Here is a 23,279-nt window from a genome sequence, read left to right as displayed (position 1 = left end):
TTCCATGATGGAAATACAAAGATCTCAAATAAATAAGGTAACTTTATATTTGAAGGAACTAGAAAAACAACTAAGCTCAAAGCAAGCAAAAGAAAAAAAGATCAGAGCAGAAAAAGTGAAATAGTGACTAGAAGAAGAATAGGAAAAAAATCAATGAAAACAGTTGCTTTTTAAAAAGAGAAAAATAGATAAACCTTTAACTGGGAAAAAGAGAACACAGATAAAGCAAAAATGAAAAAGGAGACATTTAAACTGAAACCACATAAATATAAATCATTAAGAAAGTACCATGAATAATTTTATGCCAAAATTGAATAACCTAGAATAAATTTCTATGCATGTGCAACATACTAAGACTAAACCATAAAAAAGAAAATGTGAAAAGATGAATAACTGGTAAGTTGAATCAATTACAAACAATATCAAAGAAAAACCTAGGACCTGACTTCTTCACTGCTGAATTCTAGCAATTAGAAAGAGCACTAAAGCCAATCCTTTGCAACTCTTCTCAAAAACAGAAGAGGGAAGAATATTTCCAAACTCATTTCACGATGCTAGCATTACCCTGAAACCAAAATCGTTCAAGGACACTATAAGCAAACAAAACTACAGGCCATTATCTCCGGTGAACACAAATACTGACAAAAACTTATAGAAACAAACTCATTAAAAAATTGAAAGAATTATTCATCTCGATTATGTGAGACTTATTTCTGGGATTAAAGAGTTGTTCAATAAACACATATCAGTAAATGTTAAATATACATTAACAAAATGAAGGGTAAAAATTGTATTACCTCAAAAGGTGCAGAAAAAAGCATTTAGCAAAATTCAATTATCCCTCATGATAAAAACTTTTAACAGGTTAGGCAATAATGTTAAGGGATGCACTATACTACAATAAAAGTCGTATGTGACAAATCTGTAGTTAAGGTCATTCTAAATGGAGAAATGTTGAAATATTTTCCTCTAAGGTTAAGGACAAGTATGCTCACTATCGCCACTTCAATATACAGTACACTGTCCTATGCAGAGCAATCAGGCAAGAGAAAAAAATAAAAATAATAATAATAGGAAAGGAGGAAGTGAAACTGTTTTGCAGATATAATATTTTTGGGGGGAGGGACTACTAGGGATTGAACCCAAGGATTCCTTACCGAGAGACATCCCTAACACGTTTTTCAGACACAGTCCCACTAAGTCACTAAGTCGCTCACACTAGGCTCGAACTTTAGATTTTCAGCCTCAGCCTACCATGAGTGCTAAGATTATAGGCATGTACCAAACATGCAGCTGCTGATAGGATCTCACATATGGAAAACTTTAAAAGACTCTATCAAAAAAAAAAAAAAAAACTATTAGAACTAATGAACAAACAGTAAGTTGCATAAATAGTTCCATATCTTATACAAATTATCAAAACAGGAAATTATGAAAATTTACAATGGCAACCACAAAATACACATGCATCTGAAAAAGTAAAAATCATCTGTACTTGAAACTGATTAAAGAAACTGAAGAAAACACAAAAGATGGAAAACTATTATGTCTATGTATTCTATCAATATTATAAAAATACTCATACTACTCAGTGATTTAAAGATCAACACAATCTTTATAAAAATTTAATGATATTTTTGACAGAAATAGAAAAACCTTAAATTTTGCATAGAACCAAAACCTGGGTAATTCAGGCAGATTCTTTCTTAAAATTTAGAAAAGCAGTAGGGGGTGTAGTGCAGCACTCCCTGAGTTCAATACCTGGTACTACAAAAACAAAAACCCCAGCCAATCAAGAGCAAAAAGAACAAAGCTGGTAACATCTGAGCCACTGATTTTAAAACTTATTATAAACCATAATTAAAACAGCACTGTAACAGCAAAGCAATAAAATAAAAAACAGATATGCTAGGCATGGCAGTGCCTGCCAATAATACTAGCACTCTGGGAGACTGGGGCAGGAGGATTCCCATTTTGCGCCCGGCCTAGGAATCTTAGATCCTGTCTCAAAATTAAAAAAAAGACTGTGTAGTTCAGTGTGAAGGCCCTGGGTTCAATCTCCACTATCACAAAAGCAAACAAACCACATACACTGACAGGTATAACAGAATACAAAGCCCAGAAGTAAATCTGTATGTGTATAGTCAATTGATTTCAACAAAGGTACCAAGAATGAACAATGAGGAAAGGTTAGTCTTTCTAATAATCAGTATTGAGAAAACTGGCTATCTACAATATCCAGATGCAGAAAAAAAGAAAACTGGATCTTTATTTTATACCACACAAAAAATCAACTCCACACTGGGAATAGTGGCACATGCTTATAATCCCAGTACTGTTGTAGGCTGAAACATGAAAATCTCAAATCCAAACACAACCTGGGCTATTTAGCACCTTGATGAGACCTTGTCTCAAAGTACAAACAAAAAGCACAGGGTACAGAGCTCAGTGTGAAGGCACTGAATATAAAATCTACATGAAAATGAGTAAACCATCTAACAGTCTTGGGAACATTTTTATGACTCCCAAAAGGATAAGCAACAAAAGCAGAAACAAAGAGGAGGATCACACTAAAAATCTTCAGTAAAGCAAAGGAAACAACGAAACAAACAAACAAACAAAAAAACAGGATAGGAATTTTTATATCATATATCTGATGATAGGGTAATATCCAAAATGTATATAAGGAAATCAACTCAAACAAGAAAACAAGGCTATTTTTAAAAATGGGCAAAACACAAGAACAGTATTTCTCAAAAGCCATAGAAAACAGGTACATATGAAAGCCAAGAATCACCAATTACATAAATGTAAATTAAAACTAATGAGGTATCATTTTACATGTTAGGATGGCTTTTAACAAAAAGCTAATAGGACGCAGTATAAAGGGAACTCTTGTGTATTGTTGGCAGAAATGTGAATTAATATATTTATAACAGAAAATAGTATGAAAGTTCCTCAAAAAGCTAATTAACTATCACATGAATCAGTAATCCCACGTCTTGGAATACACCCAAAGGAAATGAAATTGGTGTCAATGAGTTTGCAACTTGAATCATCAATGCAATACCACTCACGTTTGCAAAGACAACAGAGTTAACTGCCAGTGTCCACCAATAGAAGAAAATGTGTACATGCCAAAGAAGATACTATTTAACCCTAAAAAGGAGATCTCCTCATTTGTGACAACATGGATAAAACTGAAGGATATATATAAAAGTGAAATAAGCCAGGCACAGAAAGATTGATATGTGGAATATAAAGAAAGTTCAGCTCATATAAAAAGAGCAAAACAATGGTTATCTGAGGCTGCGAATAGGCTTGAGGAGTGGAATAGAGAACAGCCAGTTGATTAAATGGTACAAAGTTTCAGACAGACGAAGTATACTTTGAAACGTATTGAACAGTAGATTACAAACCATCAAAGTACATTTCAAAATAACTAAATTTCAAATGCCTCACTGTGAAGAATAAGACAGGTGATGCATGTATTAGTTTGATGTAATCATCCTACACTGTATGCAGATAATAAAATGTTAAAACAGTTCTCTTTGAATGTGTAAGTTGTCAATTAAAATTAATCATTTTTTAAAAATCTCTTCTATATAGGAAACCTGTGGATATAAATTTAAATTTAAAAACAATCAATTTGAGCATACTGTTCATAAACTATAAACTGCAATAGCAAGATCAGAGGCAAAGAGTTGGACATAGGAATGCTGTTTCTTATAAGCCTTATAGAATATTTAAAATTATTTACACGTATTACCTTAACTAAAAAATCTAAAAAGTTAAATTGAAGCATTTTGTTATTGAAAAAAAATCAATAGCATAATAAACTGCAAAAATAAGTAAAGTTTTACAACCATAAGACCTCTTATTTTTACAAATGAGGTTTCAAATAATTATAAGATTTGTCACATTTTCACACCCAATCAGTAATCATACTGGAACTAAAACTGTACAAAATCTTCAGAGGTTTGCATAATTATTATAAAGCACAACATACCAAAGTAGAAAAGATAAAAAGTTGAAAATGATAAAGTATAGGTTACATTCTACAACTAAGTACAATCAATAAGATTTTTTAAAAGATCTGTGAGATAATGCTAACTTTTGTACATGACAGAAGCAATTTCAAGGTATTTAATATTGTCCTTTGATATACAAATATACAGTACTTGAAATCCCAATTCACTATTGTCCACAGCAAACTACTCCAATCTTGTAAAATTCTAGAACAATGATTCTTAAGTTGAAGTGCTGTTAAAAAGATTACTTCTTGCCCAGAGATTCTGATTCAGCAGGTCTGGTGTGGATTCCAAGAATCTGCTTTTCTAACAAGTTCCCACATTATTCTGAAACTGCCGGTCCAGAGAACACCCTTTGAGAACTACTGCTCTAGAACACTGTGTTCTACTAATTATTTTAGTGTTCCTAAAAAGATAATTTCAAGGAAAGGCCAAATTTTTAATAAACACTACATATCATAAACTTATCTTTGAGGTTTACAAGGACCATTAGGAATATAAGGTCCTAAAGAATGTTTTGTAACTATCTGATCTAGTTTCTCCATTTTTCCTCCAATGCTTCAAAGTTTTGAGAGAGATGTTGCTCTAGACATTTTCCTGTGGTTTAAACCTAAGGCTGTTGAAATAGTTACATGATACGGGATGTTCAGTGCTTAGTACCTTAGCCTTAGTGCCTAAATATCAATTACTGTTAGCTGCTACCTGATGAAGTGGTTCAGTAACTACCCTCTGCTTAAAAATACTAACTGCTAGAATTGTTTATTATTTTTTCTTTCACTTGACAGGGAAATTTTAGTAAAACATGAATACTAATGGCTTTAATTCTAAGAAAACACTCCATGTTTCAACGAACTAAATATTTGAGACATCATCTGTTGTTAAGGTTGACCTTGAACTCATTATGTAGAGCTCAGGTGGGCTTGAAACTTAAGATCTTCTGCCTTAGCCTTTCAAAAGCTGAAATTATAAGTATTTGCCTGGTCAATCAATTAGTTAGTTCAAAGTTTTTTTGTTTTTGTATTTCTTAAGATTTTTTTGAGATAGTGTCTTACAATACAGTTCAGATTGGCCTTGAACTCACAGCAATCCTCTCATCTAAAGCTCCCAAATGCTGGGATCATAGGATTGCACCACCATATCCAGCATTTTTTTTTTTGGACAGGGACTTGACTCAGGGACTATGTAGTTCAGGCTGACCCTAAAATACGTAGCCCAGGCTGACCTCAAATTCACTGCAATTGTCCTGCCTCAGACTCTGAAGTGCTGAGATTACAGGTGTGTGTCACCACACCTGGCTTGGAGTTATTTTATAAAAGCATGGTATTATCTATGACAAACCAAGTATAGCTCTAGATATATAACACAATGCTTTTGTGTTATTTTAGTTTCTGAGGAGCATAAATATAGTATTACATACTTGATTTGGTAACTTAAATTGACTGAGTCTGTTTTTCATTTGTTAAATGGAAAGAGCCTGGACAACTTAGCAAAAGCCTCCATCTCAAAAAATAAAAAAGGAGTTGGGTGTAGAGGTGTACATCTATAATCACAACACCCTGGGAAGCTGAGACAGAAGATGACAATTTCGAGCTCAGCTTAGGCAACACAGCAATTTAGTGAGCCTGTATCAGAACAGAAAATAAAAAGAGCTAGGATTGTAGCTCAGTGTAAAGACACTGGGTTAATTCCACAGTACTATAATAAATAAACAGCAATTTTAAAAGTTCAACAGGTTATATACAATCAATTATCAGGTCATCTGATCTCAAATATTTGGTTCCACTGTCCCTATTAATGATGGAAATCTGTTAAAATTCAGAGCTCTAACAATAAATTCCAGAACATTTCCCATTGCTTGGAGTCATTGATGGCATAACTAATGATGGCCTAAACTGTGTCTTCATTTGCCAAATGGAATATCAACATTTTCACTGGTTTACTATATGTTTACTATAAACTATGTTTACTATAACATTAAATGAGTTCACAGGTATAAAATGTTCTGAATAGTGCCCAATATGCACTAAGCATTCACAAGTGTTAATCACACTTAATTCTTAATTCCCCAATAAAAATGTTATTATTTTGTACAGTAGAAAACTGATCATCTCAAGGCTATCATGGACACTCATTTCAAATCTTCTCCAAAAATCACGTTAAAGTCTGTCTATGTATATCTCTGAAACTGAATGGAGATTTTCAGTCATCTCTACAAATCAGTAGAATTAAGCACTTATGTCCTATTGAAGGGCCAATAAATTACCTAATTACTGCCAGTCATTACTGACTTGAATCTTTTTATACTATCATAATTTACATTTAAAAGTATGCAAGCTACAAGTATCTAAAAATCAAGCACCTATTGGTACTTTTTAGAGACTTCTAAGTGTTCCAGAACCCCACATCAAGTTCATTGATTAGACTATTTTATTACAAAATCCTCCCAGGATTATTTCTTTCCAATTGTAAGCATCATTACCTAAACTACCTAAATCCCAAGGCCATCTCATTAGATCACATCAATTTTTATCTATTCCAACATCAGAAAGTATTATCTACTTCTGAAATTATCCACAGTATGAATTTTCCAATATTCTACTTCTTTACACCTGAAAATACCTGTAATAAAAAACTGCTAAATGAATTACACTGCACTTACTGACCTAAGAACCCAAAGTCCTATCATTCAATGAAACCAAATTAATATTGTAAAATACACCAAATAGAAATTTATCTGCATTTTTCATAATGACCAGTAAGATATAACCTGGGAATTTATTTTACCAATGTGCAAAATTTGTGGCTTGTAGTAAATTTTCTTCAGACTCCAGAAGTCTTTGGTACTTTGTCTCAATTTGTTTATCAATCCTACCCAGAGCATTTTGTTACATTCCAAAAAAACCCTGGAATCCAAAGTTTGTAAGTCCTTACTAAGGTTGTGATACAACAAAGGAAAATCTACTTATGTGTGAAATTCCTGCTATAACAAAGAAATAAAAAATAAAATAAAAAAAAATACCTTCCTTGGAAGGCATGAATGAATAATAGGCAAAAAACTATACAGGAACAAAAAGTTTAAATGTATATTACAGAATGATAGAAAAACAAGACTGAGTCAAGGTGCTTGCTTTTAATGGCTCTATCAAAAGCTATTATTTTAGGCAAATTATAACCTCTGCTTGATCATCTAAAACATCATGAGACTGGATAAAATATTCTTGAGAATCCTTGCCAAATCAAAGAAATTCTAATGTATCCTTTGATATGACACTATAAAATTCCACAGAAGTGTAAAAATGTTACTACATGCAATTGACACCACGGCTTAAATTTATTTTGAATGAAATAAAAGGTAGATTATACATTATTATAGAAAAGTAGCAAAGATTCAGGGATCCACTCTTTTCTTAGTTTGCTTGATGTTTGTGTAGACACTAGTAAGCCTTCAGGCCACGAATTAACTAGTGAACAACATAAACTTTTATGCCACAATTTTTCTTGAAATGAGAAAAATATTTCTAAAAGAGGGTCCGTAAAACATTTAAGATTCTCTCCCTGGATTTCAAAAAGATCTTTTCTAAAACATCATTATAACATTAAAATACAATTATGATTATGGTGTTGTGAATTCTCAACTGTATAGATATGCATTACTCACTTTTTAGATTACTCTCAGCATATTTTTAATCCAAGTTGGTTTCCTCCTGCTACCCAGAGTACTTCTCAGCCACCACCTTTTACCATTAGTAAAGAATTTATCTTAATAGAAGCCTAAGTAAAACACAACCAGGAAAATGAATCTACAGAAACATTACAAAATGCATCCCAAATAAAATGTTTGAAACATTCAACATTTTGGGATAACTACAAGTAGATTTGTACAGCGAATGTTCTATTTTCACCAATAAAGTGTATCAAAACTTTTTACCAGAGAACTATGCATATGTGGAGATAATCTATCTTTAAAGTCTTAAGACTACATATTCTGGGGCTGGGGATTTAGCTCAGCGGCATAAGCACCTGCCTTGCAAGCAGGCAGTCGTGAGTTCCATCCCTGGTACCGCTAAAAACGAAAAAGACAAAAAAAAAAAAAAAAAAAAAGACTACATACTCTAATTAGAAAGAATTCTACAGTATACCTATCTCATATGAATTCTAAAAATATATATTTAAGCCATTATATATATATCATTTGTAAAACTAATTGTATAAGCTCACAAATTTTCAAATTATGTTTCATTACCATTGTGAGAGAGTATTTTAAAGATTAACATCAAGTTCTGTTGGTGTAAGTCATTTTTATTCTTTCAATTGTTTTAAAGTTCTGACATTGGGAATTTTTCATTTTATATTGTAGAGGGGAAAAAAGTGAACGTATCCACTTCACTCTACTACTCAGGATACAAAGTTTTTCCAAGTACAACAGATCAACTAACTTGGATCATCATTTCTTGGCAATTCCTGACCTTTTTCATTTCAGAGCACAACCCACCATTTATACTTCCTTTAAAAAAAAAAAAAAAAAACTGGCTCCTTAGAGTGTGAAGCTAAAGATGGTGTTTCTCATACAAAAAATTTTTAAAGTTTTCACTGTTTAGGTTTTCACTCTAAGTAACATCAAACTATATTTATGATTCTTGTTAACATTTTCAGATTTCACTTCTTCACAATGCCCAATCCATTTGGGATTCTAGGATAAAACCTGCGAATCCACATTACATATTGAAGGTAAGGGAAATCTAGTATGTTTACTAAATTTCAATTAGGATTTGGACCTAAAGACAATGTTTACACCATAAAATTCCCCATACATTCTATTGGTGTAAGAAACTTATTATTTTGCAAATATAGGTTATGTATTTAATTAGAATTAATCGCATTCCATAGGTTGGATCTGGGGGCATTTTAAAGTGTTGAGAGTATGTTTATTTTTGTAATCCAACAACTTTATTCAAAAATGCAGAAAATTTTTCTGGCTGGCCAGGAGGATAACATTTCAGTGTTGATATGTCCATTGACTGTAACAGCCCAGGAAGCGTGCTAAAACAGAAGAAGAAAAATATTAGGTAACATGGGAGAAAATTCTGTAATTATCTGCTGTCCACTTGATGACTACAGCTAACTTCCAAGATACAGCAATGCTTCTTAAACTGTACAGGTGAATTTTTATGTATTTTATTATAGGTGTACATACTAAAATTACAAAACAAAGTACTGTAAAATATCAATATGAATTCAACAAATACTTGATCTCTTAATTCAACTGAACTAGTTCAAAATGTTATTTCAGGAAAAACTTGTTCACGTGGCTTTGTAAATTAAAAACTGGGTAGATATGACAGTATGAAGCTTCTCAAAACTGGGTAGACATGACAAAATGAAACTAATACTTCAGAATTGTGTTTCTACCAACCATCTAAATTAGAACTGACATGCCACCATGCTTGAGAAATACAAATGTTTTACCTAAAATAAAAGTAAAACCAATTATTGATTTAATACTTTCATGTATTTGGCTTTACTGAAATATAATTCTAATGAATAAACTGGAATAGGCAAAATATGGTATTTATACATAAAGGAATACTAGTCTTCCATAAATATGTGAGTTACTTGTAGGACAATAGATGTAACTTGAGGCCATAATGTTAAGTGAAATTAGACACACATGCTTAAATAGCAGTTTCTCTTATATGAGAAATCCGTAGTACAAATATAGAACAAAATAAAAGACAGTTAATAAAAAACAGGGAGATCTTTGCATAAAGGAAGAGGACCAAGAGATAAAGGGAGCAGGGAAGTGGATGAAAAAAATTTAGATGTGTTATATACATGTATCAACTCATGATTAATGTGACCATTATGTGTTACAAATCCGTACTAATAAAAAGAAACAAAGAAAGAAAGAAAAATAAATAAATTGGAGACTTGTACAGTTTCTTTTTTCAGCCTAAGTCAGGATGTTTGTAAAATTGTTGTTTTACCTTTTATAATGTATGAGGTGTGAAACAAATGCAGCAAAGTTTCACTTTTTAAAAGTTTATTACACTAAAAGACATTGTTATTAATCGCTTGCAAAATGTTTTCCCTTAAACTTACTTTAAATACTTTTATCCCACCATTCTTGCCACTTTCTAAAGAAGTTTTAGGAGGCATTTCTTATGTTTAGTTGCACTGTCCTGGCTGCTTCAATGTCCTGAATCAATGCAAAACATTTACCTTTCATGGTCATTTTGATTTTGGAGAGGAGCCAGAAGTTGCACAATGCCAGATTCAAATGAGAACATACCGATTTTATGAGCCTGCCTTTACATTGGATGGTACATAACAACAGTATTCACCATCATGTTTTTAATCACCCCAAAAGACACTCAAAAAAGACTTTCAGAGCTGCTTCAGGAAACAGTAAGAAGGACGGAATTAAGTGTTTTAAGAGAGAGGAAGTGTTTTGAAGAAGATTAAGGGCAATGTGTGTTTTACTGTAATAAATTTCCTTTAAATTTTCACTATACAAAAATATTCACCTCATATTCTGAGTAACCCTTGTATCACATAAAATAAAAGCTAATTTAACATACTGAATGAAAATACTCATCAAAAACATCTGGAGACATGGCCTTGCAATATAGCAGTTAGGAAGTTGGGAATCTAATACTGGCTAGAATATAATGTCAACTCCTAACAATGCCAACCACCCTAAGAGTAGTTATACCGATTATCTGAAGCATACATAATCTTAATTCTGTAGCTTTTCTTCTGAAGTCTTGCACTACTTCACAAGACTGGCTTCTTTTATTGCAGACACTTTGACATTCCTTCTCTTCCATCAGTACAGAGATGAGGAGGGTAAAAATTTTATTCCTGCAACAATCAGTGAATCTGTCTCCTCCCAATGAGTGTAGGAATTTTTTTTTTTTACTGATGCATACCAAGTGCCTAGAAAAATGTCTGGCACATAATCTAAGTACTGAATAAATATCTAATGAACAAATACATATTTACTGAGCACCTAAGGCACAGAATCAGAAAAAATAAAAGCACATATTCTAAATCAATTGCTATCTTAAAATAAGTTAAATTTACTAAAACCGAAAAATACATACATAAAATTAATATTTCATCATGTATTTAGTTTTTAAAATACTAAATTAGGATAGATTTTTAAAGTCAAACAATTAGGAATTACTGACCTGGCAAGCTTCTAGTCTCAAGGAAGAACTAATACAGAAAACAAGCCATCCTTCTACTGTAATGTTCATCGGTTCTTATTGAATTCTAATATATTTGTAGAAAATAATATTCCTTACCATAAAGTAATTATGTGCTTAAAAGGCTCCAATGGGTTCCCATTACACATATAATCAGAATTATTACCTGAGCTATCCCCTCTCAGCCTTCATACTATACTGTTGCTTACTTACCTTGGTCCTGCCACATTAACCTTCCCTCTGTTTCCCAAACACAACTCCAAATTCATTCCTAACTTAGGCTTTTATAATTGCTATTCCTCTACCTCTTAGAGCTTCACACAACTAGCTCTTTCCTGTAATTCAGGTCCCACTTCAAATGTCACGTATTTTGTCAAGCCTTCCCTAATGATTCTGCCTAAATGTTCACCTGAACTATCATATCACCCTGTCTTATTTTCCTTGTAGCATTACTCTGCTGTGTGAAATTTCACCACTAGAATGTAAGTACTGCAAGAGCATGAACTATATTCCCAGCATTTAAAACAGTGCCTGCTACATTTTAGTTGTATAAATGAATACATTAAATTTAGATTCCAAAGGATTTTAAGGGAAAAACCTTAACTGAAATCAAACGCTCAATTCAACCCAGAGCTTCATGTTCTATTAAATGGTTTTCTTGAATACTAAAAATCTAAATGGTACTAAAAAAAGCAGTTTCTTTGGAAGCATGTATATCTATATGAACACACACGTACTCACATGCTCTCACATACACGCAAAAAGATGACCACAGATATAGAAAAAAACATTCAATACAGACTGAATTCAAAATGGAAGATGAACAAATGAAAGGACTTTATAAGGAACAAAATCAAAGTATGTTTGTTAAGTGTTAGAAGAAGCAAGAGACAAATTGAGTTAGGCAAGTCCATAAGAACAGCTAGAAAGAAACCTAGGTAAGAAGTGAAATAATCAGTCTCTAGTATACCTGCAGGTACAGTAGAAGAGATAGCCCTCTTTGTGTAGCTCCTTCGCCAATTCCAACTGATGATTATTCATCAACTTTTCATTTATAACTACCACAAGTGGTTTGCCTTTTTCCAGAGTCTCCAAACAGCTTCCAGCACCTATGTAAATAAATGTTAATACAATTTTAAAAAGTAAAAGTGCTCTACAAAATTTTATGAGAACTGTCAGGCTGAATAAAAATCTTTCAATTACACATCCAAAATGACAGAAGTATACTTATCACTGTTATTAACCTGACTTAAACGTATTTTTTAATCACTGCTGATTATATGGCCATGATTCAGTGCTTTGTTATCTGCTCACTGGTGGTATCTCTGGGTGTGACAATGAATCCAAGTAAGATTTAAGTTCAGCATACTGTACACAAAACTATACAGTCATCCACATGTACTGTCATGTTCTGCACACTGAGATTCAATCAATGGCAGATTGAAAATATTCAGAAAAAACTATACTTCTACTAAATGTGTACACGTTTTAGCCACTATTCCCTAAATAATTCAGTGCAACAACTGCTTAATAGTGTTTTCATTATACTGCATACTACAAGAAATCTAGCAAGGATTTAAAGTATACACAAGGATGTGTATAGGTCACAGGCATATATTAGGCTGTTTTATGTAAGGGGCTTTTGCATCTCAATTTCATATCATCAGGTACCCTGGAACCAATATCCTGTGGATACAAAGAGACAACTGTACTTATTTCTGTTCAAACACAACTAGAAAAAGCAAGCCTCCAATAATGACAGGCACCGATTAAAACACTCTTTATGAGTCTACCTATGAAGTACAACCCTCCATGATAATTAAGGCTAGAGCTCCATGAATATGTATACATATACTATTAGGATTGATTCAATTTTAAAATCAAGTCATCCAAACATTTTAAAGGCAAGTAAAGAAACTGCTGAATAAGTAACATCCTTTTTTGGATACCCTATGCTAGGATAAGTAGCTAAAAACATAGACTTAAGTACTACATTATTATCTGCTCACCATTTATTGGCTTGCTATGTGACTTAACCTCATTGTTCCTTATCTCAAAATAGGAGATACTAATAATATTTGTTCCCAGGATTATTTGGCAGGATTAAATCAGCTAAAACACAAAGTATTAAAGCAATGCCAAAAGTTTCCTTAATTATTACGTTATACATTTTGAATTACCAATTTGTTGGTAATTTGTTTCTAGGGACTTTTCTCTCTTCAAAGTAGACTTCTTAAAAAACAAGAAACACCCCCTCACACAGTGGTAAAAACTGTAATGCTTCCCAAAAGCCATTCTTCTAAAAATGATGTAAGCTTCACTAGGTACTGGAGTATCATCTGGGTGGTTCTCTAAAGAGTATTAAAGAATATTTTTTACTGAGTTTATTTCACATTCACACTTAATAGAAATGCTAAAAGTCTGTCAAATCCAATTCCTCTATGACCAATTAGAAACAGCAGGCTAAACATTCCTTTCAAATCTAAGCCCACATACTAATTTCAGGTTGACCTTTCCTTACACATGTCATTGGGAAAATTATCTCGCCCCTGTGTTTAACGTTTCCTATTGTAAAGTTGGACTATGGAGACTGATTTTTCATCCTTCTCTTCCCAAGTAATACTAAATTCTCTCCACCAACGTTCTCAATTGTTATATTCAAGTAATTACATGCAACAAGGCTACCGCGAATTCACCCTATGAAATACATTTATTTAACGATTTCATTTTACCACAAAAAATGCAACTATCAGTTATTTATTGTTTTTATCAAAGGCTGAACCTTAAGATTCTCAAACATTTACCTGCGTGACTAATAACAAGATCTGCTCTCTGAAGGTCTTCTTGCAAGGAATCCTTGTACCTGTAAACCTCTAGAGTAAAGCACTCGGCGCTGAATGGTTCAGGCACCACCGTTCCTCTACCAATTTGGAGAGTAAGTCGACTGTAACCAAGGCTCTTGAAGATCTAAAACAGGAAATAAGAAAACGCGCGGGCCTTTTAAATTGGCTTCTCTAGGACTAGCATAACAACAAACCTTAAAATCGGTCTTCAGACCGGAGCGTGTGCTGCCAAACAACCTACCTGAGGGCAGTTTCAGTCAGTTTTCCAAACGAGCGCCCTTCTCCCGTCCCAAACCCACAAGGAACCCCAAGAGCCCCAAGAAATCTAAAGAGCTGCTCACAGAGTTGGGAAAGAACCGGGCCCGTTAAAACGAGAACCGTGAAAGACTTGGAGAGGGCGTCGCAAGCTACTGAGGAAGCAAGTCTGGTTCCAACCGCGCTCCGAGGCCGCAGCCCCTCGTGCAGGGGCAGGGGCTTTGGTGGACTAAGGCACGAGGAGCCCGCACGGCGGGCTCGAGACTCCAACACCCCCGAGTTTAAGCCCCAGCCAAAGTTAGGAAAGGAGGAGCCCTTGAAGGAGGAGCCCAGGCGGAAAATCTTTGGGAAAGCCAAAAGGAGGAGCCAAAAGAGGAAAGGGAGGAGCGGCCAGGAGAGGCGGTGGGGTAGTGGGAAGAGGAGGACGAGGAAGCCCCGCAAGAGGACTGCTGCACCTGCAGCAGAACGGTGGGAAACTCTTAAGAATGCTGTGGTCCGGCAAGGTTGCCAAGCCTAACAAAGACCGGAGGTAAGCGACAAGCAAAGTGCAGTACGCGAGCCGCAGCCTCTTGACTCTCCCACTCACATGTAGAGTCTCCTCCGCCGACACACGTGTTATGAGCTCGTCAAAACTGGTGGTCCCTACGGTAACAAACACGCGCTTCATCGTGGGGGTTCGTCACGCCGATTTGCAAGACCCGGATGTGACGTAGTGGAGGCCCTGGACAGCAGCTCACTGCAAGAGGCGGAAGTCCGTAAGGCCGCCTGGGGGTGGGGCGATGCTAGTCCGCGTCAAGGGAAGGATGAAGCCAGACTTCTCAGGGCTCCTGTGCCTGCCGGCACCAAGCTAGACGTATTCTTCCTACTGCACGCGTTTGGGATACCCAGATTTGCTTGGCCTCAAAGAGTGAAGAGGAATTGTCTTGGACCACATGTAGAATATGTAATTTGGTTACTGTATATAACAGAAGTTTCTTTGCACTGACATGTACACCAGTGAACCGCTGCTTGGAAATGACTGTTAGCACTTAGCATGTAGGAGCCCTAGACACTTGCATAAGCGGGTGAGAAATTGCCAGGATAACTTTTTTTTTTTTTTTTTTTTTTTTTAGTAGTTTAGTAGTTTTAGCCAGGGATTTAGCTCAATGGCATAAGGGCCTTCCTAGCAAGGTTGAGGTTGTAAGTTCTTGAGTTCGATCCCCGGTACCAACTAGAATACTGTATCCTCTGTATGGGTACAACATAGAGAAGTTTGGGATTCTTTGTTTCATGATGAATGTTTGCATTGTGATACAAAAAATGTGCTCTTGCCTGCCCTTTGCATTTTAGAGCGAAAAAGGCAAGGAGATACCTTAGCTTTGTTTAGACAGAGCTATTATGTATTTCAGGATGAATTTTTACCTGGTATTGTGATGCAGCCCTGTAACCCCGGCTCTCTGGAGGCAGAGGCAGGAGGAGCTCTGAGTTCAAGGCCAGCCTGGGCTACAAAATGACTTCAACGGCAGCCTGAACTGTAGTATAAGACCCTGTCTTTAAAAAAAAAAGAATAAATGAAAAGAAAAAATAAAGAACTTTGAAAGCCCACCACACCCTTTTGTTCCATTTTAGTACGTGTGCTACAAAACAAGCACTAAAACTCATAAATCTCAGTGAATTCCTTTTGGCTCAGGAAAAGCATTAAATTGTTTTAAATCATTTGTATGTCACTTGAATTTGAAGTGCTTACTTCACATCTTCTCCCATGGACAGCTTTTGATCTCCTGTTTTACCTTGCCAAACAGGTTACTTGTGGGGTTTTGTGGGGAATGTGTTTGATCGTCTTGGTCTTGCTCTTGCTATTCCAGATTGGTGCAGAATTCAGTATATGCCTAGGCTGGCTTCAAACTAGCTAGAATCTTCCTACCTCAGGCTCTCAAGTACTAGGATTACAGGTAGATGCCACCACAACTGGATTTTATGGATTATTTTTGCTCCCTTTCCTAAGAGAAATTTGCAGACAGCCAATCAGAAATGGGATCCCAAAATATTGTAGACCAAATGTGGTTTGCAAATCCATGTGCAGCTAGTAAATCTTTCAGTAACCTAGTGTTGGAAGTGGCGTGGATTTTGTGTTTGCTTGTATAGACTTCCATTCTTAGTTTAAATCATCTGCTTAGACATGCTTTTTCTTCTGTACTGAAGACTGAACCCTGAGCTTGCTAGGCAAATGCTGTACCCCTGAGCTATACATCTGCAGCCCATAGATGTGCTTGTGATTCAAAGCATTGATTTATATTTACAGAGTAATAGAAAATTTTTCTCCAGAACTAAAATGGAGTTATATATTGAAAAAAAATGAATTGATGCATTTAAAGACCAACCACTCTAAATCCAGAATAGACAAACAATTTTTAAATTTCCATCTTAAAAGCCTCTTGATTAAAATGAACAAATTAAAGACAGTACTAATAGATGAATAAGCCAGACCCTTGATGACATTCAGGCTACAATCAAGTTCTTGGGGCATTTGAGAGCAAATGACTGTGTCTTACAAATTCAATCATAAGTATACTTTTTTAAAAAATTTATTTAAAGAATATACTTCTAAAATATACTTTTAAAACCATTTAAAGCCCACCTATGTGTCTCAGAAGACCTACACATATCATAAAAACCTGAGGACATTGGATCCAGGCACAGTAGTGTATGTGGTAGTGGTAATCTCAGTTACTAGGGTGGTTGAGGAAGGAGGATACCAAGTTGGAGGCCAACATAAACAATTTAGCAAGACCGGCCATTTCAAAATTTAAAGGGAAAATAAAAAGCTGCAGATTCGGAGCATCCCTGTGTTCCATTCTCAGGACTGGAAACAAAGATCTAGACCTTAGAAAGAAAACTATCCTGCCCTTAAAGAAAGAAAGCCTTACTAGTAATTTAATAACACAATGTATCTCACAAAACTCCTTGATTAAAATGTACCTATTTTGCTGTTACTTTAGGATTTAAATCATTTCCATCCCTGTGTGTGTAGTGCAAGGACTCAAAGCAAAGCTTCTCTGTGATTGGCAAGTGCTCTGTCACTGAACTATACCCCTAGCCATCAATGCAAGTCTTTCCTAAAACATTACTCATTTTGAAATAGAAGCTTTGAAAAGTGTGAGATAGAGACAGAAAAGGGAAAAGAGACAAAAGTTCTAGTTTTTGTTATTGACTCCAGATAAATCCTAATAATGAGATGCATTTTTTTCTTAACATCTCTCTGGTCCATTGAAGTTAGGTATATATTTTCGAGGCCTCTGTTTTTTCTATTGAGTCCACCTGTCTTTAAATTTGAAAGCTTTTATATTTGTCTCATGACTAAATAGTTTTAAAATAAAAACTAAGATCTTTGGGGGGATTTTTATGAATATATATGTACATATTGATAGAACTGTGGAGGGGAGAAGAGGAGGAGGACTGGCGGCGGCTGAAAAGATAAGAAGTATAAAATATAAGTAACTTTTATTTTGGAAATGCGGGAGAGACACCCCCGACCCCCTGGGGCGTGGCATCTCCACCCCGCAGGGCCGGCGATCTCTCCCTGGAACACGTGGAGTGAGGCACATAAGTAGCCTCGGCCTGGGGTGGAACCTAAGGGGGCATTAGGGATGCACAGGTAGCCCATTGGTCTTAGTTTGGCGCCAGAGGTAATTTCTAAGGGTAGGGGGAGATAGGACCTCCTGGCTTTACCGGCTACAGTATCTGGCCTGGACCGGCAACCCTTTCATATCCCGTCTTACGATTATTATGAAAAGGGGCGAAGATTTCTCTCTTTAACTACTTCCTGCTGGCTGAAGGCGCTGTACTGGGGTCTAGGGAAGTCAACAGGATGACGGTTGATGTCTAGATAGAAGCTGGTGCCAGGAGTTTTAGCCAGGACAACTTTAGTGGTGAATGCACGTATGTTAGACTGAAAAAACAAAGAGACAAGATGTTATGAGGAGACATGGCACTGTCATATTTACGGACCCAAGTGAGGTAGTGGGAAAGGTATCTTTGATTTAGACATGTAATGCTATCAGTATGACGCTGAGGTAGGAACATTTTTATGGCAAGGCAGAATTCTGAAAAATTAAACGTGGGATTAGGAGGAGTGAAGTTATGAGAGGTGCTTATTCCCCCAGGCCAGCAACACTTTCACATATGTGTCATATATATGTTTATGTATACAAGTCTTTTTACATGGGATCAAATTGAGAGCATTTATAAATAACTTGCATATATGTGTTAATGAGATTTTAATAAAATTTGGTGTATATATCATTGATCTAATTAAACATATCGTTAACATTAAATATACTACAAAGATTTTTATCTCTAGTAAATGCTTAACTTCATAAAAATTATGTGATCTAAAAATAAAAATGCATTAGACCTAAAAAGAGTTAACACTTTTAACAATAATTTTGTTTCACAATGTATTTACTTAAGTAGGTTTCTCAAATGCCTTTAATAACTACACCTTTAGATTTTTTCTAGGCAGAATTATTTGGTGAATATTCACTAATATTTTCACTATTTTCAAATAAGATAAAATATTAGAATATTAGGTACTAAGAGTAGATTTTTTTCTGGCCCTGAATCAACACCTACAGGTTCCTGACACTGTTGGTTTCAAGCAAGAGCCTAAAGAGATGTCTTTCTATGGTCTGTTGGCCATTTCAGAACTTGGGCAGTTAAATGGTCAATTCATTAGAAAGAAACAGCTTGAAGCAACTCCTTACCCTCACCCCGGCCCCCGTAAGCGGCTGTGACCTTGGCAGGCTCCAGTGGCCCAGGATGAAAGCCACCTGTGTTTACTGGGACCTGTGCCATACTGGGACCTGGAGCACCCAGGAAACCAAGTAACCCTTCATTCCCTGGTGAGGGGCTGTGAGCGTGGCAGGCCAAGGCAGCCCAGGAAGAGAGCCAATGGCATTTCCTGGGACCCGCACTGTGCTGGGACGCAGAGCACCAGGAAAGCAAACATCACCTCTCCCCCACCCCCACATGTTTTGTTTTGTTGAACTTCAATATACATGGAAGTATGGACAGCTATTTTGAAGAGAATGAAAGACTCTATGACAGCTTTTAGTGACTTCCCTATTGTCTGGTTTAGAAGACCTAAAATGCCTTCCTCATTCTGTTTGATTAGTTTTATACTATGTTGTTTTCTATTAATTCTCTGGATGTGAAGACATGGACAACTATTTGGAAGAAAACAAGAGAATATGATAGATAGTTGATAGGTCTGTGGAGGGGAAGAGGGGGAAGGACTGGCCGGCAGTGGTGGCTGAAAAGATAAAAAGTATAAAATATAAGTAACCTTTATTTTGGGAATGTGGGGAGAGACACCCCTGGCCCCCCGGGGCACGGCATCCCCCCCCCCCCCCCCCCCCCCGGGGCCAGCGATCTCTCCCTGGAACACGTGGAGTGAGGCACATAAGTAGCCTCGGTCTGGGGTGGACCCTAAGTGGCATTAGGGATGTACAGGTAGCCCATTGGTCTTAGTTTGGCGCCAGAGGCAGGTTATTAAGGGTGGGGGTATGGGGTTACAGGTAAATCTCTAGGGGCAGGGGAGGCAGGAGCTCCCTAATTCCGGCTGAGGCTTTTCCTGGACTAGAAAGAGAAAATTATGTTTTAAATGAAAATTAGGTTTAGTTATTATTAGATTTTATTCTTGTTCATTTTTTTGAGATTTTATTATATACCCAAAGTTTGTACTCATTCCTGAATGTTTAAGTTTCCTTTTTTTATCTGTCTGTAACTCTCTAAAATATATGATATGATCAAAACTGTGGTTAATGTTTAAGTTAAAAAGCATTTATTACAGTAAAACAGTGCTGTTTATCCCTTTCCAAAAAAAAAAAAAAACCCTCTCCCTCACTTTGAACACCTTAACCACTTTCTGAAACAGTTCTAGAAGTCCTCTGTTGAGTACCATTAATTGCACTGTCATGCTGCCCTCATTGTCCTGAATTGACTGAAAATGTTTATTTTTCATCATCATTTTGACTTTGGGGAAGAGCCAAAAGTCACACAGTGACAGATTCAGTAAACAGGATCTCTGAGGATACAGTGTAATATTTTTCCAATCTTGCTTTTCTTTGGGTGAGACTTAGCAGTAGCATTCACTGTACAGTTGATCAAATCTTGTAAGGACAATCATGAAAGAGAACTTCCAAAACTGCTTCAGAAAGTGGCAAGAACAATGGCGTAAATATGGTCGAACTGTAGTACAGTATTTTGTGGGGGATTGAGGGCAATATGTCTTTCATTATAATAAATGTTTTTAAATTTGAACATTCACTGTAAGTTTTGAGCTTGTAATGCATCCAATGTTCTCTCACCTTTCTGACTTAAAATCACTAAAAGGTAAAACTGGACCTTTTGTAAAGCCCTACAAGGTATAGCTAGAAAGGTTTATATAAAGTTTTTAAAAAATCATGTCAGCAACTTATAAATAATATTTTTGCGTAATACTGTATGGACTACTTAGGTCACTGGAAGATCTGATACAAACTGTAGTCTAGGAAAATCATCATATTGGCACTGTCTCTTTCTACTCAATGTAAAGAAACATTGAGCCAATATCTAGGAAATGCCCACAAAACAGCCTTTCAGACTGTTACTTGTTTTTCAGACTGCTTCAAACAGTAATCTTTCTTTTGCTTTTAGAGGAAAATTTCTTACTATACTATATACTATATAGAAGCTTAACTTCAATAGGAAACTATTTGTAGGGCTAAGGGTATAGCTTAGTGGCATTTATTTTCCTAGCACACATGTGGCCCTGGGTTTGAAATCGAGCACTGCAAAAATATATATATATATATATATATATTAAGTACTATAGTAGGCCCCTAGAGAATTACAAATATAAATAAAGTATAGTTCCTATTTTATACCAACAAAAATTACATTTTTATCAGCTAATGGTTTGTAGATTGTTGGAATTAAGCCATGGAGTCCATTCCTTTTATTTTATGGACAAGATGCAAAGGCTCAAATGTACTGTGATTTTGCATGAGGTATATTGGTAACACAGTAGCGTAGCTAAGAATTGAGCCCAGCCCTCCAATGCCTATCCAGTAGTTCTCTATACTATGCTAACCCATCCTTTCATGATGAGTCTATAATAATGACATCTGCATTATAATGTAAAGCAGTAACAACAATATTATTTTATAAACAGTGGTAACCAGAAATGCTGCTTCTTAGTCTTTTAAACGTAATACACTACAGAATCCTTGAGATGTCCTTAGATTTCTTTTTAAGTTTTCTATCATCAAAACATTTTGTATGTTTTTTCTGTATTATAATACATTTTACTAAAGCAAAGAATTGGGCAAAATCAAATCCTCCTTTCCCTCCATACCACCCTCCAAATAATGACAGTTTTAAATTTAGTGAAAATAATTATCTTTTAACTACACTGGTCAAACCTGAGTCAAAATAATGCTAATCCAATTTTGTAGAATCATAAAGAAAATTGATTAATATATTAGTTGGTATTTTTCCATGATGTTTAAGGTGTTCATAGTAAGTTTCCAACTTTCTTCTATATGCTAGCAATAGTTTTATTCACTGAAGAATGCACATGAGAGCTAACAAAATCAAGATTTTAAATAATCGTAAAAATATGACCAAAACAAAATATAAAAGAGCAGAAACAAGGAGCTGGCATGAATCACATCAAAGTCTTAGATTTTTAAAAAGCCTAACTGTGGGGCTGGAGGTTTAGCTCAGCGGCATAAGCGCCTGCCTTGCAAGCAGGCAGTTGTGAGTTCGATCCCCGGTACCGATAAAAAAGAAAAAGCCCCCCCCCAAAAAAGCCTAACTGTACAGTAAAAGAAATGAGATTGGATTGCAGTGAGTAGTACTAGTTGGTTTTACTACTACAATACTTGGATAATCAAAGGAAAGGAAAGAAACTAATTTTCATTTAATACTCCTCGTGTGCCAACTATTGCAGCAGATAAGTAATCCCTTTTTTTAGACTTAAATTAAGATTTTAAAAAATCTATCTGGGGACCAGAGATACAGCTCAGTGGCACAAGTATCTGCCTAGCAATCACAAGATCTTGAGTTCCATTCCCAGTACCAAAAAGTAAATAAATAAAAAGTACATCCATATATGAAACTGCTGCTTATAGAAAATTATACTATAAATAATATTAAAGTTATATTATTACTGAAATAATTAAAATGAACCTTTATGATTTTTACCTCACATTGTTTCCCAGGCCATAATGACAAATATAAAAAGCCTTGAAGTGCAGTCTTTAATTAAAATCTAGTTGAGTATAGAACTAATCACTTCAAGCATTTAAATCTATTTCAGAAAGTACAAAACCAAGTTATATATCCCTCTGTCAAGTACTTTGTAAGGAAGACATTCATGTGAGTCAGACGTTATATCTATATCTGATTTCTGTGAACCTGATTATAAATATAGACAGATAGACATAGATAGTTGATTAGTGGTGTTATTAATTAGTCTCCTGTTTAGTAAAATTATTAAAAACAACAAAGTATAAATGATTAAAAATTTTTCTTGGTATAGTACTATGGAGTTGAACCTAAGGCCTTTATACTGAATCACATTTCCCAGCCATTATCTAAATTGTAAAATAGGATCTTGCTAAATTGCCCGGGCTGATCTTGAACTAGTGATCCCTCTACCTTAGCCTCCCAAGTGCTGGATTTATAAGCATGTGCCAGCATGAGAGTCTACAAATGCTATGTGCATCATTTGAGGATATGGTCTTGAATGTAGCCTCCTTTAATAAATAAGTACTAAAATTCCAGCGATTGATCAGAATCCATATATATATATATATATATATATATATAAAATAGGAACACCTCTTGCTTTGATGAGGCAAGAGGTGTTAATAAGAGCTCAAGTTTTCAAGTCTAAATTGTATTTTGAATTTTGTCAA

General features: G+C 35.3%; 2 protein-coding genes and 1 non-coding gene across 15 annotated transcripts in view; 2 read left to right on the top strand and 1 right to left on the bottom strand.

The window, feature by feature from the left end:
* Positions 1 to 15,081, bottom strand: part of Alg13 (ALG13 UDP-N-acetylglucosaminyltransferase subunit) — a 66,210-nt gene extending 51,129 nt beyond the window's left edge. For 3 of the 6 annotated variants that reach the window (XR_010046620.1, XM_003467568.5, XM_013150189.3), the window contains exons 1-3: positions 14,924 to 15,081; positions 14,044 to 14,206; positions 12,210 to 12,348 (exon numbers count right to left, since the gene is read on the bottom strand). Coding sequence is in view for 5 of the 6 variants with exons in the window: in XM_003467568.5 (XP_003467616.1) it covers positions 12,210 to 12,348; positions 14,044 to 14,206; positions 14,924 to 15,004 (383 nt within the window). In the remaining variant the exon portion in view is untranslated. Of the gene's footprint in view, positions 1 to 7,343; positions 9,072 to 12,209; positions 12,349 to 14,043; positions 14,207 to 14,323; positions 14,728 to 14,923 lie in introns of those variants that run through there. The other 3 variants (XM_003467567.5, XM_063246289.1, XM_063246290.1) reach the window with 3 other exon arrangements.
* Dcx (doublecortin) overlaps positions 14,715 to 23,279 on the top strand; it is a 349,437-nt gene continuing 340,872 nt past the window's right edge. For all 8 annotated transcript variants that reach the window (XR_010046625.1, XR_010046622.1, XR_010046623.1 and 5 more), the window contains exon 1: positions 14,715 to 14,866. The gene's annotated coding sequence lies outside the window, so the exon portion shown is untranslated. The remainder of the gene's footprint in view (positions 14,867 to 23,279) is intronic.
* On the top strand, positions 18,927 to 19,063 carry LOC111756149 (small nucleolar RNA SNORA2/SNORA34 family). The gene has a single exon (XR_002790630.1). It is a non-coding gene; the product is annotated as a small nucleolar RNA SNORA2/SNORA34 family (small nucleolar RNA).

The sequence above is a fragment of the Cavia porcellus genome, unplaced genomic scaffold (assembly GCF_034190915.1).
Source record: "Cavia porcellus strain 051 isolate PalLab524CR breed Dunkin Hartley unplaced genomic scaffold, mCavPor4.1 scaffold_3, whole genome shotgun sequence".
Taxonomy (NCBI): domain Eukaryota; kingdom Metazoa; phylum Chordata; class Mammalia; order Rodentia; family Caviidae; genus Cavia; species Cavia porcellus.
This window is presented reverse-complemented; position numbering and strand designations above follow the sequence as displayed.